This window comes from Coturnix japonica, chromosome W, assembly GCF_054131305.1.
Source record: "Coturnix japonica strain WE chromosome W, WE-NBRP24, whole genome shotgun sequence".
Lineage (NCBI taxonomy): Eukaryota > Metazoa > Chordata > Aves > Galliformes > Phasianidae > Coturnix > Coturnix japonica.
In genome coordinates this window covers 5,189,087-5,203,015 of record NC_140701.1, presented here as the reverse complement: position 1 = coordinate 5,203,015, position 13,929 = coordinate 5,189,087, and the positions used below count along the sequence as shown (strand labels likewise).

Sequence of the window (13,929 nt, the reverse complement as noted above, 5' to 3'; positions counted from 1 at the left end):
TCCAGGTAAATGACATCGGTCGCCTTCCCTTCATCCACCAACGCCGTCACTCCATCATAGAAGGCCACAAGATTAGTTAAGCATGACCTTCCCCTGGTGAAGCCGTGCTGGCTGTCTCGGATCACATGCTCGTTCTTTATGTGATCAAGCATGTTGTCCAGGAGGATCTGTTCCATAATCTTCCCAGGCACAGAGGTGAGACTCACCGGCCTGTAGTTACCCGGGTCGTCCCTGCTCCCCTTCTTGTAAATGGGAGTGACGTGACCCTTCCTCCAATCATCCGGGACCTCACCTGACAGCCACGACTTCTCAAATATGATGGAGAGCGGCTCAGCAACCACCTCAGCCAGCTCCTTCAGGACCCTGGGATGCACGCCATCTGGCCCCATAGACTTATACTCATTCAGTCTAAGGAGGCACTCTCGGACTTGCTCTACCCTTACAGTGGGGAGGGATTTACCTCCTTGGTCCCCACATGGAGGGATGGGGGTGCAAGACTTAGGGACGTGAAAAAGACTAGAATCCTGGCCACCAGTGAAGACCGAGGTGAAGAACTCATTCAGCACCTCAGCTTTCTCTTCATCTGTTGAAGCCATTTCTCCTTTTAAATTTACCAGAGTAGGTACGCCCATTTTGGCCTGTCTCTTCTGGCCAATGTACCTGTAGAAGGTTTTCTTATTGTTTTTCACATCCCTCGCCAAGTTCAGTTCTGCCTGTGCCTTGGCTTTCCTGATCCCACATCTACAAGTTCGGACGGCATCCCTGTATTCTTCCCGGGTGACACAGCCTTGTTTCCAGAGCTTGTACACCCCTTTCTTCACCCTCAGTTCTCTTAGCAGGTCCTTGCTGAGCCATGCCGGTTTTCTACCTCTCCTGCCCACTTTCTTAATCAGGGGAATGGAGACCTCTTGTGCTGCCAGGAGGGCATCCTTGAACAGTAGCCAGCTCTCCTCAACGTCCTTATCTTTGAGGGCAGCGCGCCAGGGGATCTTGGCCAGCATTCCATTGAGTAGCTTGAAGTCTGCTCTTCTAAAGTTGAGCATCCTGGTCCTGCTCTTTGCCAGGCCCACATCGCTTGAGATCACAAACTCAACCAGGGCATGATCGCTGGAGCCCAGGCAGCCTCCAACCTTGACGCCTTTGATGATCTCCTCAGCGTTGGTGAGCAGCAGGTCCAGCAACGCTTGACCTCTGGTCGGTCTGTCCAATACCTGAACCAGAAAGCTATCATCAATGGATTCCAAGAGCCTTCTGGAGCTCTTGCAGCTCGCCGTGTGGTTTTCCCAACAGATGTCAGGATGGTTGAAGTCCCCCACCAGGACAAGAGCCCATGAGCCAGACGCCTCACGCATCTGGAGCAAGAAAGCCTCATCAGCAGCCTCCCCTTGATCAGGTGGCCTGTAGTATACCCCTAATACCAGCTGACCTTTATTAGTCCCATCTCTAATCCTAACCCACAGGCTCTCAACCTGTTCTTGACTGTTTCTCATGGGGAGCTCCTCACAGTTTATCCAATCTCTGACATAAAGGGCGACTCCCCCACCCTTCCTACCTCGCCTATCTCTCCTAAAGAGCCTATAGCCATCGATGGTAGTATCCCAATTGTGGGAGTCATCCCACCATGTTTCTGTGATAGCAACAATGTCATAATTTTCAGAGTGCATCACAGTTTCCAGTTCCTCCTGCTTGTTACTCAGGCTCCGTGCATTAGTATAAAGGCACTTCAGCCGGGCTGTCCATCTCACCACCTTCATAAGCGATCCAGGATCCGCTAGAACAGCGGCATCCCCATCATCCCCCTGCCCTACTCCCTCCTTTTGCACTCTGCAATCTTTGCCCACAGAGTTTGGTACAATCCCTCGAATGCACCGTTCAACCCCAGTAGCCCTTATTTTGTCCCCTTCCCCCTTCGTTCCAGTTCTGAGCAAATAGCTGATATGTCTTCACTGCACTACCCAGCTGTAACCACCTGATGTCCTGCATTATTAACGTGGTTAAATGGTATTGCGTGAAAGTAAATGTCTTAGCTTGGCCTCTTGCTAACGATGCTAGACTTTGGCTCAGAGGTAAAAAGGGACCAAATGTAAGCCTGGGCTGCAAAACAGCCAGCAGACTGAATGAGTTCACTTTTTATTGGTGAGTCGTCATGTGCTTCAAGAAAATGACACGCAAAGCTCATAGCAGCCTCACATGGATTTGGTTGAAAAACCCAGTGTTGCACAGTGAAAAGGGCTGCTCACCCTTTTATCTGTATGGTTTAACAAGGCAAGTCTGATTTTGGGCCTCCCCTGTTGCAAATTACACATTCCACTCTCTGTACCGCTGATCTGATCTCATTGTTAAGCACCACAGTTCTCTCTTTTGTTTTAATAATCACACAAAGGTCTGGAAAACTGCCATAATTCAATAAAAAAGCAAGGCTGACTTCATGGTTTCCTGGCTAGCTCTCTCCTAGGCTGCAGTGAACCTGCATATACCCTTCGGAAACGTTACTGACAACATTACGGGGTTTCGTTCTGTACAATGTAATGTTTGTGAGAGGATGAAGTGATTCAAGTCACAGGCTCGGGGTATGGTGTCACTGCAGTAGTCAGAAGTGGCATTTGTGCCTTGCTGCTCCCATAGGGATGCTGTGGGGCTCTGTTTCTGTTGGAAAGATTTCAGGTTCGCCACAGACAGAGAACAGGTTTTTGCTTTCTGTATTGTGCTTTCAGCATAATTGATCGCATCAGGTTTTGTGTGCGGATGGACAGGAGTTTGCTCCACATCAGACATGGAATGTTAGGAGTATGGTGTGCACGGAGGATGTCAGTGCTGGTTTAGCCTCAGACGTGGGGTCAGAGCCTCTTCTTTGAACCTCTCCACATTCCTCAGGATGCGATGGGAGTGTTCTACCGCTTAGAACAGCCTGAGGTGACTCCTGAAGTGTCTCTTACGATGAACCTTCGGTACTATTGGATTCTCAGAAAAGAGTCTTACATTTTAGGTAGGATGATAAGGCACAGATAAAATGAGGTGGTGAAGTTGTATTGTACGGGCTGCTCCAAAAGTAATGCCTGCCGTTTATTTCCATGGGAACTGCACCGGGTGCAAAGAGCACAACAGCACAGTTGTGTGGAGCAGTGTCAGCTACAAAGCGCCGTGTCTCAGCACTGTCACTACCAGCAGCTCCGTGTTTTGGCCAGCAAAGAACAAGAGCCGAATGCGGCGCTGCTAAAAGCTGCATGGCCAGATCTGGGGCTTTTCTTTCCTGTCCGTGCCCCCAGTGCTGCAATGCACCACATCACTGCGCTCACACGCGCTGCTTGTGCTCCATCCACATTCACAAGTGGAGCTGGACGCCTCTGGCTGCCATTTCCCCGCACACTGAGGCCGTACATTGTATCGCTGCACACCCCGCTGTGTCACCCCGCCGCCACCTGCTGACAGGCACCACACGGGTCGGGTTCAGCTCTGCTGCCGTCCGCCCCCTCGTGACGTCATCGCGGCGCGACGCCGTCCTTCCGGCCGGTCGCTCGGTGTCATGGCGGCCGTCGGTGCTCTCCGTCAGACCGCCCGCCTGGCCTCGTCCAGCGCCCTGCTGCAGGTTCGGGCCGACCCGGGACCCCCGGCCCCGCCTCCTCCCGCTCCTCGCCCTCCTGGGCGGCGCCCGCGGGAGCCGGCCCGGCCCCCCGGCAGCGCTTTCCTCCCCCGTTCCCCCGCAGGTGCTGTTCCGGGCGGTCACCTTCGGGCTGAACGCGCTGACGCTGTGCTACCTGTCCAGGGAGCTCCTCGGCGTCGTCAGCGTGAGGTGACGCCGCGCTGCCCCGGCAATGGGAGCCGCCGGGAACCGCCTCTGGTGGCCGGGTTTCCTTGGCACGGAGCGGGGCCGACCCCGTGTCCCGTCATGTCTCCCGCAGGCTGACGCTGCTCTATTCCACCGCGGTGTTCCTGGCCAGGGAGGCGTTCCGCAGGGCCTGCTTGAGCGGTGGCGCGGAGCGGAGCTGGGCCGCGACCATCAACCTGCTGTGGCTGACGTGAGAGCGGCTCCGCTTTGCTTTAGAGCTCACTCCTGGTTCCGGCTGGAGGAGGCGGCGGGTCCTGCAGCGGGACCTGCACGAGGCGGCCCGTGTCTGCAGCCCGTGTCTGCACTGCATGCCGTGCATGTTTTCTTCTGCTGACTCCACTGCCGTTGCCTGGAAGGCTCACTGTAACAGTTACATTGGGGCTATCAGACTCATAGCTGCAAGTAGTAGCTCGCACTGACAGGTTTTACACCAAAACTTGTAGCTACAATAGCAATGAGTTTGTCTGATCTCTTTCGACATACGTAAAGTACAGCAGCGTGGGAAATTTGAATCAGATTTTCTCTTGTTCTTTTTTCTGCTGAAGGAAACCTGACTGTTTTTACATTAACTTTTTAGAGTCCCTCTTGGTGTCTTCTGGTCTGTTTTCCTGGGCTTCGTCTGGCTGCACGTACTTGAAGTTCCGGATCCATCCGTGGTTCCTCACTATGAGGCTGGTGTGGTGGTGTTTGGCCTCTCTGCAGTTGTTGAGCTTCTAGGGGAGCCATTCTGGGTTTTAGCCCAGGCTCACCTGTTTGTAAGGCTTAAGGTTAGTAGGGAAGCTGTGAGCATAGGGCTGTGTGGGACGGAGAAACTTCGTGCTGAAAAAGTGACGTAATGGAAATGAAGACCAGATTCCTGAACTGGATCTGTGCATGTTCAGGGGTGCTTAAAAAACAAATGAAGCTATGGGTTGCTTCGTGCTGTACGATGTAGTCATAATGTATTTGTAACGTTAATTTGCTCCTGTTTAAAAAAGGAAGTTAATTTGTTTAGAAGTTACCTCCCTAATGCTCATTAAATGTATAATCACAAGTGTTGCTCAGAGGGAGGCACAGACGCCTTCCACACTTCTGCTTTTCACTGTCGGTGTAAGGCTGTGAAATGCAGCAGCTGGGGTCACGATTGTGCCAAGCAGGATTTACTCCCATGTGGGTCCCACACAAGGGAGCGGGGCAGTGTGATGGGGGAAAAGTGCCCTATAAGACTTGAGAATGTGCAGAGATGCTGCAGCGTGAGGTGGTCAATGCAGCAGCAGAACTGTGGTAGCCACACTGACTGTGAATGCCTTACAGGTCCTTTGTGGGTTGTGTGTGTGAAACTGGAGTGCTTTGCCTTCCTGTAGGTGGTTAAGCTGGCAAAAATGAGCATTGTCTATTTTCTCTTTCTTGAAGGTAATTGCTGAAAGCCTTTCGATAGTGTCAAAATGCACTTTGACAGTTATCTTAGTCATCCTTTATCCGCAATGGGGCCTTCACATTTTTTCCTTGGCTCAGGTAAGTTTCCTGTATTCTGTATATAAATTCTTGCTCTGAAATGTTCTTTGCTGCTGTCTGTGACATTTAACCTGCTAGATAACACTGAGGAGGTGAGAGAATGTTCCTCCGAGGTGAGGGTTTAAATGTGAAGGATTTTGGTGATAGACGTTACTTGGCGCGTTGAGCCCAGTCAGTTTAATGGGCACCTTTGTTGTGTGCCTAAAGGTACATTTTGTGAATAAGGTTGTTACGTTGTGTGTGCTTTAGCTGTTCTTGAGGGCAGAGGGCTGTGATGCTGATCTGCTGATTAAAATGAATTTAAATCAACAGTACTCTGTGTGTGGGGAGGGGAGTTACAGTAACGCCTTCAGCTAGGTTCAGAGTTGACAGGAGGAAGAACTGCCTTCACTTCTCACTGAGTTCTCACTCATTCTTTGTTTTTTTCCTTCCTTGTCTTTCCAGCTTTTGTACACCAGTGTTCTGGTGCTGTGCTATGTGGTTTGTTTTGCAAAGTTCTTGGGGTCTCCTGAAGCAACAAAGAAGTCATTTCCGATTACAAGAATGAAAGGCCTGTTACCTAACTGGATGGCGGATAAGGTGGGTCACACAGTTCATTCTTAAGTCTTTGACGAGAGCGCTTTGAAAACTGGAGTTGATGGAGTGACTGAGAGATTATTTCTGCTCCTGGACACCATGGCTGGTTAGGAAGCATGGTTGCATAAAATTCCATTCACAGTTGTTGCATTCAAATCCTTGTCAGAAAACCACAGTGAACCTGGAGCTCTTTGTTTCTGGGCCTCGTTGGCTGCCTCATCTGTTGATTGGAGATGGAACATTTACAGTGTTAAAGGGAGTGAGCTGGTATCAGGTAGAAGAGAATCCAGGGTTGTCTTACAGAGCTGGTACTTCAACTTCTCCTCAGACAGAACGTGGTGGTGCACAGCGTCCTGCAGATACTCAGATCTCTGATGTCCTCCAAAAAGGAAATGGGGCAAAGAAAGAAATGAAAAGGCAAAGATGAGGAAGAGACTGAGAGATTGAGGACATGAAGGCAGTTCTGTCTTGTGAGGCTTGCAGGAGTGCTTTGAAGAGCACTGAAAGATGTACAGTACTGTGAGGGGCAGAGTTATATTGGTCTGCTAAACAACTTTTCCCCCTCTCTGGTTACTGTTGAGTGATTTACTCTGTAGAAAACTTATGCAGTTCCTTTGTGTATCTGCAAAGATGGTGATTTTCCACAAGGGAGAAAGTCAGCCAGACCAGGGTGATGCTGCTTCTTTGATTTTGCAGGCTTTCCTTAACTGGAAGGAAGCATGGCTGACTTGGAGCTTCTTCAAACAGTCCTTCCTGAAGCAGATTTTGACAGAGAGTGAGGCTCGATGTGTGGGAATGCTGGGGGAAGGAAAGTGGATACAGGTCACAAAATGGACAAGGAGCCTGGGAAGGCTGGGAGGGGATGGTGGTCAGAGCGGCACCAGCAGGTGTTGGCAACCCAGGTGCAGTTACGGAAGGTTTGTGGAGGATCAGAACTGTACCGTCCTGCTGGACATGTCTCTGGAATGCGTCCTGTTAGCAGGGCCTGGACACACACGGGGAGAGATGTGGGGGTTTGTCCTTACTTCTGTGTTTTCAACTTCAGGTGAGCGATACGTGATGACTTTTCTGAATGTGATAAACTTTGGCGATCAGGGTGAGTGTGGCGATGCTGTGCAACAATGACATCATTTTCTAGTTGCTCCTTTTTGTCTGCTTCTGAAAATACTGAAAATATTAGAAACCATTTGAAAATAACATGAAAATGTTGGAGGATTTCAGTGGCGCTGGGACGTTGAGGTGCATTTCAGAGAATGATGGGTAAATGGTTATTAAATATAACACACACCAAAAAACAAGAAACAAAACCAGAGCAACTTGTTTGAGGGTCGTGGATTTAAGGAATGCTTCTCCCTTGGATCAAAACTTGGCAGTTGTGCCTCTTCTGCTGTGCGTCTTGTTTCTGTTTTAAAAACTTGGAAGGAGGCAGCATAGTATCTGATACATTGCAGTTCCTTCTCTTCATTTTCTTGGCCCTGTTGTCTTCCTTTGCAGTCTGTTAGCTGTTACAGCAGGAACACTGTTGTTTGTAGCATCACATCTCCAACTGAATGTGCTCCATAAAAGCAGTGTCCTTACAGAGTAATGAATGGCAGCAGCAGTTCAGGTGACAGCACTGGCTGCGCCACAGGCTGATTCTCTTGCATCTGGATCTTTTATCTTCCTCTGTAGTAAGAACTGAAGGGGCTGCCTGGGGGTGTCTGGGGCTATTGCTAGATTTGCTCTAATGCTGCATTAAGTTCCACTGGTTCTCTCTTTGTTTATCAGAAATGTGGAATAGGAATTTGTGCCAGAAAAAAAGTGACAGCTTGTTGGTGTGTTTTGTTTGTGAAGGTGTGTATGATATCGTGAATAATCTCGGGTCGCTGGTGGCCAGGTTCATCTTTTTGCCTATTGAAGAGAGTTTTTATGTCTTTTTCGCTCAAGTATTGGAAAGAGGGAAGAATGTAAAGGATCAGAAGCAGGTACGTTTGTTAGTATTGGTTCCACATGAAATGCTTACCTTCTGTTGGAGATCAATTGTATCAGGAGTGTGACTGTCGTGTGTTTAAATTACTGAGTGTAAAGATATTTGGAAAGAAACTTGAAGTGGAGACCATGCCGAAGGAGTCTGGACAAAAAGCAAATGGATAAAAAGGTAGCGAAGTAGGAGTTACGAGGTGCAATGACATAATGCTGCATTGTCTGGTAATTGAAGTTAAAATCCTCTACTCCAACAGCATGGTGCTTGTGCACCATGTCTGTGCAGCTGTGCTGAGGCAATTACTGTAGGTTCAATCTCTTTCCAGCAAATAAGTGGCACTTGACAATATTTGACTGACTTGAAAATACAACAGGCTGGTAAGCATTGAGCGCTTCAGAGGGTGCCCTTTCCAGAGGAAGACAGCTGTGTTTTGGCTGAGCTTTGGGATTGTTTGCGCAGTAACGATGGTTACATGAAGGAGAGGTTTCTGTATGCTCTAGAAGAAATTCTTGGTCAGATAGGAAGGTCCCAGTCAGCCAAGTGTCGTGTCTCACGTTAATGGTAGGCTGACAGAGGTGTACCTGTGTGTGTGTTTGACGTGGAGTGTTCATGGTGTGTTTGTGTGTGGGCTTATCCCGTGCACCTGGCAGGAGGTTTGACTCCTCATGAGGGGTGTGGGCAGCTGCATCTTACCATGTACAGAACTCACAAGTGGCTCCTTATGCTGTGGCGAAACTTGTAGTCCAGTGTAACAATGAAGACGTGGCCCTTTTGGTGATTCAGGCTGTGGCCCTGGGCAAATGCTGTGCTTTTCTTTGCTATTTACTGGCTGCTGTTTGCCCCTTTCCTTAAGCCCTGAAACAGAGCTGTCAATGGCTGATCTTTGTTGAGAGTTCTGCATATAATACGGAAGAGAATAAGAATACCTGAGCACAGCTGGAAGCCAGGACCAAGTGTGTAGGTGTGTCAATACCAAAAAATAGTCTTGGCTGTGCCTTGCATTGTGCCAGTGGACTTTTTCCCCCTGGAACAGTTTCTCTTGGTGACAGCAGCAGTTGTGCTGGTTCTAGTTCGTGTAATTGACTGCTGGGTTTTGTTGTTTTGTTTCTGTTTTTTTCTCCAGGATGATGTTGCTATGGCTTCGAATGTGTTAGAACTGCTGTTGAAGCTGGTGCTTCTGATTGGCCTTACCATTGCTGTTTTTGGATGTGCCTTTTCTCAGTTGGCTCTGGATATTTATGGAGGTTCAATGCTCAGTTCTGGAACAGGTAAAAAGCTTTAGCTGTGTTTTTTGTTTCTCAGCTCTGTTCTGAGCTCTTGGCTCGGTCAGCTTTCTGTCTGAAAAAAATCAGCTCAGGTTAAAAGGAGCTTCAAGTAGCCTCATTCTGGTAGAATTATTTGATTGCTTTGCCCTCCTGTAGATGCATGCATTTAGAATATTCCAACTGTAGCACCACAGCTCCCAAAGTTACCTGCAGGGATGCTTGCAGAGGCTGGAATGTAGCCCAGCAGTAGTTTTAACAATATTAGGAGGTTTACAAGGAAGGAAGGATAAAGCATTGGCTTTTCCCGACTTGTGTCACGTGTACCAGCTTATGGCCCAATAAATACAACCACCACTTTTGTGGAGGAGATCTTGTCTGTTACATTAATAGCTGCTGCCGCCTTGTACTTTGTGTTTGGGTTCCCCTTGCTTTGTTTATTCTGTTTGTCATCTTGTCAAGATGTCCAGACCAGAAGCTTCTCAAAGGGACACAGAAGTTGCTGTTATCATCGGTGATAATGTTACAGCTTCTGTTGTGGAGTATGAAACTGTGGCTTTATAAAAGAAATAATGATCTCTTTATCCTTGTAATGCTGCTGTCTTTATTTTGTTGTAGGTCCCGATCTTCTCCGGTGCTACTCGTTGTATGTCCTATTTCTTGCTGTCAATGGAGTAACAGAATGTTTCACGTTTGCTTCGATGTGCAAAGAAGAAGTGGACAGGTGAGGAGTACCCCCAGTGCATCTGTGTGTGATTTGCATGGAGTTAAGCATGCAAATGGGGAACAATTGTTCTGCTTGGATATTCGCTTGGAAATGCTTTTCTGTTACTGAGAAGGCAGTTTCTTTTTGCAGTCGTTTTAAGGACTGTGTGCAGACCTCGATGTAAAAGCTTTAGTTTAAACCTTTGGGTAAAAAGGATCCGAACTGACAAGGTTATTAGCTTTTAATACACAGCAAACTGGGAAAGTAATTTAATGTGAAGTCTTATTTTCTGTACATGTACGTGAATAGAAGCTTCAGTTTTTAAGGTGGACTGTTATGTTAAACTCCTTAAAGTCTTGCAGCTGTTAAAACTTCTCAGTCACAGTTTCTATAGATCACATTTGGGATGACATGAGTTCAGTGGTTTATCGGCCTTGAGGAGAGCTCTGGACAAGATGACTTCCTGTGATGTTTTGCAGCCTGGATGTTTTCTTGGTTCTCTGTTGTGGTGTGTTGGCACTGCAACCTGATGGCTGCCATCGGACTTGTTTCACTTCTGTGGCTGTTGTCTATTACAGCTCTGTTCCAAATTAATTAGGCCTTTATTTTTTTTAGGTCATTAATTAAAAGAGATCCTCTTTTAGCAGTTTAGCAATTGAGCAATTCTTTTTAGATGTGCAAGGACTGCTTTTGTCCCCCTTTCCAAGTGTGATCTTCTCTTTAAAGCCACTGTTTGGAGCAGGACTAAGTGTCACCCTATTGAGCGTTATTGTTCTTCAGTACCAAATAGAGAAGGAAAAAGTCCTCAGTGTTTGATACTGCTAATTATTGTTAGTAGGTTTTCTGAAGTGAATGCACAGGTGAATAGTAGGATAGAATTTCCTTCACTTAAAGTAGTTGTTGGTTTAGTTTACTCAACGTATTTTTCATTCTTGTGCTGCATTTCTTTTCTCAGCCTTGCCGGCTGTTAGCAGATGACAGGAGTTGTTGCTCCCATGTTTTAGAAAGCGAATGGATTTTTATCTTCTGAAAATGAGTTTAGTAATTAAATAGTGCAACTGCATATGTTGTTTATATTGTTTCTTCTTCCTAGGTACAATTTTGTTATGCTGGCCTTGTCCTTCGTGTTCCTGTGCATCTCTTATTTCTTGACCCGCTGGCACGGAAGTGTTGGCTTCATCCTTGCCAACTGCTTTAATATGGGTATTCGCATTGCTCACAGCATCCAGTACATCTATGAGTACTTCAAGGAAAGCTCCTACAGACCTTTGACAGGCTTGCTTCCCTCACCGTTTTTAATACTCGCTTATGTCATAAGTGGAGGAATTACTGTTTATTCAGAGGTAAGTATCTGCCTCGGGATGTTCCTTTCACTGCGGAGGTTTGTCAGATGGCTTCATTACCAGAAGGAAAGAAATATTATCAACAGGAAAGGCTTACAACCATAGCCTTGGAGATTTCCATTACATCTTGCAAGGCTGCGTATAGATCTATTAAAAATGAAACAAAGACATGCAATTATATTGATCTTCAGATGTGTGCCTGCTTGCCTTCTCCAGGTGGCAGAGAACTGTGTACCTAATGAGTCAGACAGTTCTGCTGGCCATCTGTATATCCACATTCTTAGTTCTTGGTAATTGATGGTGATAGTGCAAAGAAATGGTCACTAAAGATTCGGTTAAAAAAATAAAAAAGCAGTGCAGGGGGAATAAAACAACAACATCTATCATGTATGTAGCTGGCCTACCTTGTGCCAACTGGTTTTCCTTCAGTTGCTGGTTTCCTTTGTTTTAGGCATTCTTCTGCTGCGATAAGGGTTGGATGTCAAGGCTGATTCACATCAGCATTGGGGCGCTGTGCTTTGCAGCTACCAACATTACCATGTTCTGCACAGAGACCAAGCTGGTCCACTTTGTCAGAAGCCAGTTCCTCTCCCAGTATATGAAGAAAGGAACATGAAATGCTCGTGGGCAGAATAATTCTTGTTCGTGGCTGCAATTATGGAGGGTTGTATTCTTTGCACGGGTCTGCCTGGATAAAGGTTTCCACATGAGTTTGTTGGAAGTATTGATAGTGACAGTATAAGTGGTTGCTGACTAAACTACTCTGTACAGTGAAAGAGAGCCGAGTAATTTTCTCTTCATGCATCATTCGTTCTTAGCTTTTCTTCCAACAGCCTCGTTGGTGATGAAGGTCTGTAGTGCACCTGCCTGACATGAACTGATGGCCAGAATTAATGTGGGGAGCTCCCATTCTTACTGGTAGGGAGACATATATGAAGGCATTGTATGGCTTACGTCTTAATTAACATGTAATTAAGAATACCCTTATTGAGGATGGTGGGCTGTTGAAAAAGTTAGCAAAGAAATGGTTTGATGTTGAAAAACAAAAACCAGAACCAAAACCTGAAGCAAACACTGGAGCGAGGACCAAGCACGAAACCAGTACCAAAGTGGAACGTAATGCAGCGCAGAAAAACCTGAGTTATCGGTGCCCTGAAGTGAGAAGCATTAAACAGACAGTTCTGGTACTTGCAGGGAAGCTACTGGAATATGCAGCGTGTCCAAGTCCAAGCTGGCTGTGTGAGTTTACTTCTGTCAGCATCATTCATGTAAGGAGAGAATCGATTAGCTTGTCAGAAATGCTCTGAAGCTTTTCTCTAGACAGAAGTGTGGTGGGTTTTTGAGCAGTGCCGAACAACAGCTGTGAATTACAGTCATGTCCAAGTTCCAGAAGGTAGAGTTAAATATCATTGACTTCACTGCTGTTCTGTTCCTACCTGAGGTGATCAGTGCAGTTATGAGCAGATTTGTCTCGCCTTTCTGCAAAGTGGAACGTTGTGTATGTTGAATGAGATTTCCTTCTGGGTTTGTGCGTGTTGGATCTCTTGCTTTTGGATTAAAAAAATGCTGCTTTTTCTTACAACGAGGTTTTTCATCTGGTTGCTCCTTTTTGTGTTTGTTATAAACCTTTGTGTTGATTTAATTTATTGAAAATGTCAATGCTCAGAAGCAATAAAGCATTGAATTTTGTTTCCTAAGGGCGCCATGTCGTATTGCTGGTCTAAGATGTGACTTCAGAGCATACGAGCAGCACGTTGTAACAACCAGCATTCCCTTCACATGGTTTGAGTGGAGCAGGAAATGCCGAGTGTGCTGAGACGTACAGCATGAAGACTTCACTGTCATCACATAGCAAACTCCACAGGTCCTGAGACAGCTCTAGAAGCATCTTCACTTCCAATGGCAGTGAGGAGTTGGTACCAATGGACAGAGCTGACGGGGTGAAATGCTTTCTGGTATCACTGTGGTACCGTTAGAAATGTTTGGTTCTGTTAGAAATGTTTTCTTAACTGTCGCCTCCAAATCCGGCGACAAGTCAAGGCTGCGTGTGAAAGTACCGTGCCTCCGCACATGGGGAACAGATGAGACTCACACACAGTGCGTAATGCCAAAAGAACGAATTTAATGCCTTGCAACAAATAGTATATACCGGTACATGTGACCGCCCCCATCAGGTACTTGTGACCTCCCTGACTCCAGCCCAGGTGCACCCAACAGCTTTGTCTCAAGTGATGCACGGTCATAGTTTACAAATCCTGATGAGCGGGCTGAAAGGAAGTGATCACACTATGATACAGGAACATCCCCTTCACCCGAGATTTCTGTCCAGGTTTTGTCTTCTCCAATTTAGAAAAGGCTCATTGGTAGGCTAACAGCATTGTAACCAGCATTACTAACACATCAAATGCCTATTCCCATAGATTCCAGCATTGGTAACATTAGATCCTATTTGATTCACATCCAATTTATTAATAAAATAGAAGCACACTGGATAATAACCTGGATAATGCCTAATAATTGCAGTTCATGAAACTGCATTGGAAATGCTAGAAATTCTCCCATTATGTCGCTCCGCTGTTATCTGCAGTATAACAGGTTACAAAGCAGCACACGGGCCCAGTCATTATGAAAACAGGATACTAGGGCCAGTCCTAACGACTCCCATTTACTTTCCAAAAGCACAATTTGTGCGGGCGATGGGGCAAAGGGAAGTGATGTGCCCGAGGAGTGGGGCTGAGCAGCAGGCAGGAGATGCTGGG

General features: G+C 46.8%; 1 protein-coding gene across 7 annotated transcripts; it reads left to right on the top strand.

Moving 5' to 3' along the window:
* The first annotated feature begins 3,096 nt into the window (after window positions 1-3,096).
* On the top strand, window positions 3,097-13,688 carry LOC146754347 (man(5)GlcNAc(2)-PP-dolichol translocation protein RFT1-like). 7 transcript variants are annotated; one of them, XM_085527620.1, is made up of 12 exons: window positions 3,477-3,586; window positions 3,705-3,790; window positions 3,900-4,016; window positions 4,404-4,593; window positions 5,219-5,320; window positions 5,765-5,899; window positions 6,593-6,992; window positions 7,730-7,860; window positions 8,983-9,127; window positions 9,740-9,845; window positions 10,921-11,170; window positions 11,622-12,867. In XM_085527620.1, the coding sequence occupies exons 1-12, from the start codon at window positions 3,524-3,526 to the stop codon at window positions 11,784-11,786; spliced, it is 1,890 nt and encodes a 629-aa protein (XP_085383746.1). In that variant the 5' UTR covers window positions 3,477-3,523; the 3' UTR covers window positions 11,787-12,867. The 7 variants fall into 7 exon arrangements, with proteins under 7 accessions (XP_085383745.1, XP_085383744.1, XP_085383742.1 ...); XM_085527619.1 differs by lacking the exons at window positions 3,705-3,790; window positions 3,900-4,016; window positions 11,622-12,867 and adding an exon at window positions 12,869-13,688 and having other exon boundaries at window positions 3,097-3,586; XM_085527618.1 differs by lacking the exons at window positions 3,705-3,790; window positions 3,900-4,016 and having other exon boundaries at window positions 3,097-3,586; window positions 11,050-11,170.
* Window positions 13,689-13,929: the final 241 nt, after the last annotated feature.

What these genes read in the sequence shown, in the direction of transcription:
- LOC146754347 (XM_085527616.1), top strand. Translation starts at nt 3,225, where the DNA reads ATGGCCAGATCTGGGGCTTTTCTTTCCTGTCCGTGCCCCCAGTGCTGC. An exon ending in CTAACTGGATGGCGGATAAG is followed by an intron (nt 5,900 to 6,592) that starts GTGGGTCACACA and finishes TTGATTTTGCAG; the next exon opens with GCTTTCCTTAACTGGAAGGA. An exon ending in TGCAAAGAAGAAGTGGACAG is followed by an intron (nt 9,846 to 10,920) that starts GTGAGGAGTACC and finishes TCTTCTTCCTAG; the next exon opens with GTACAATTTTGTTATGCTGG.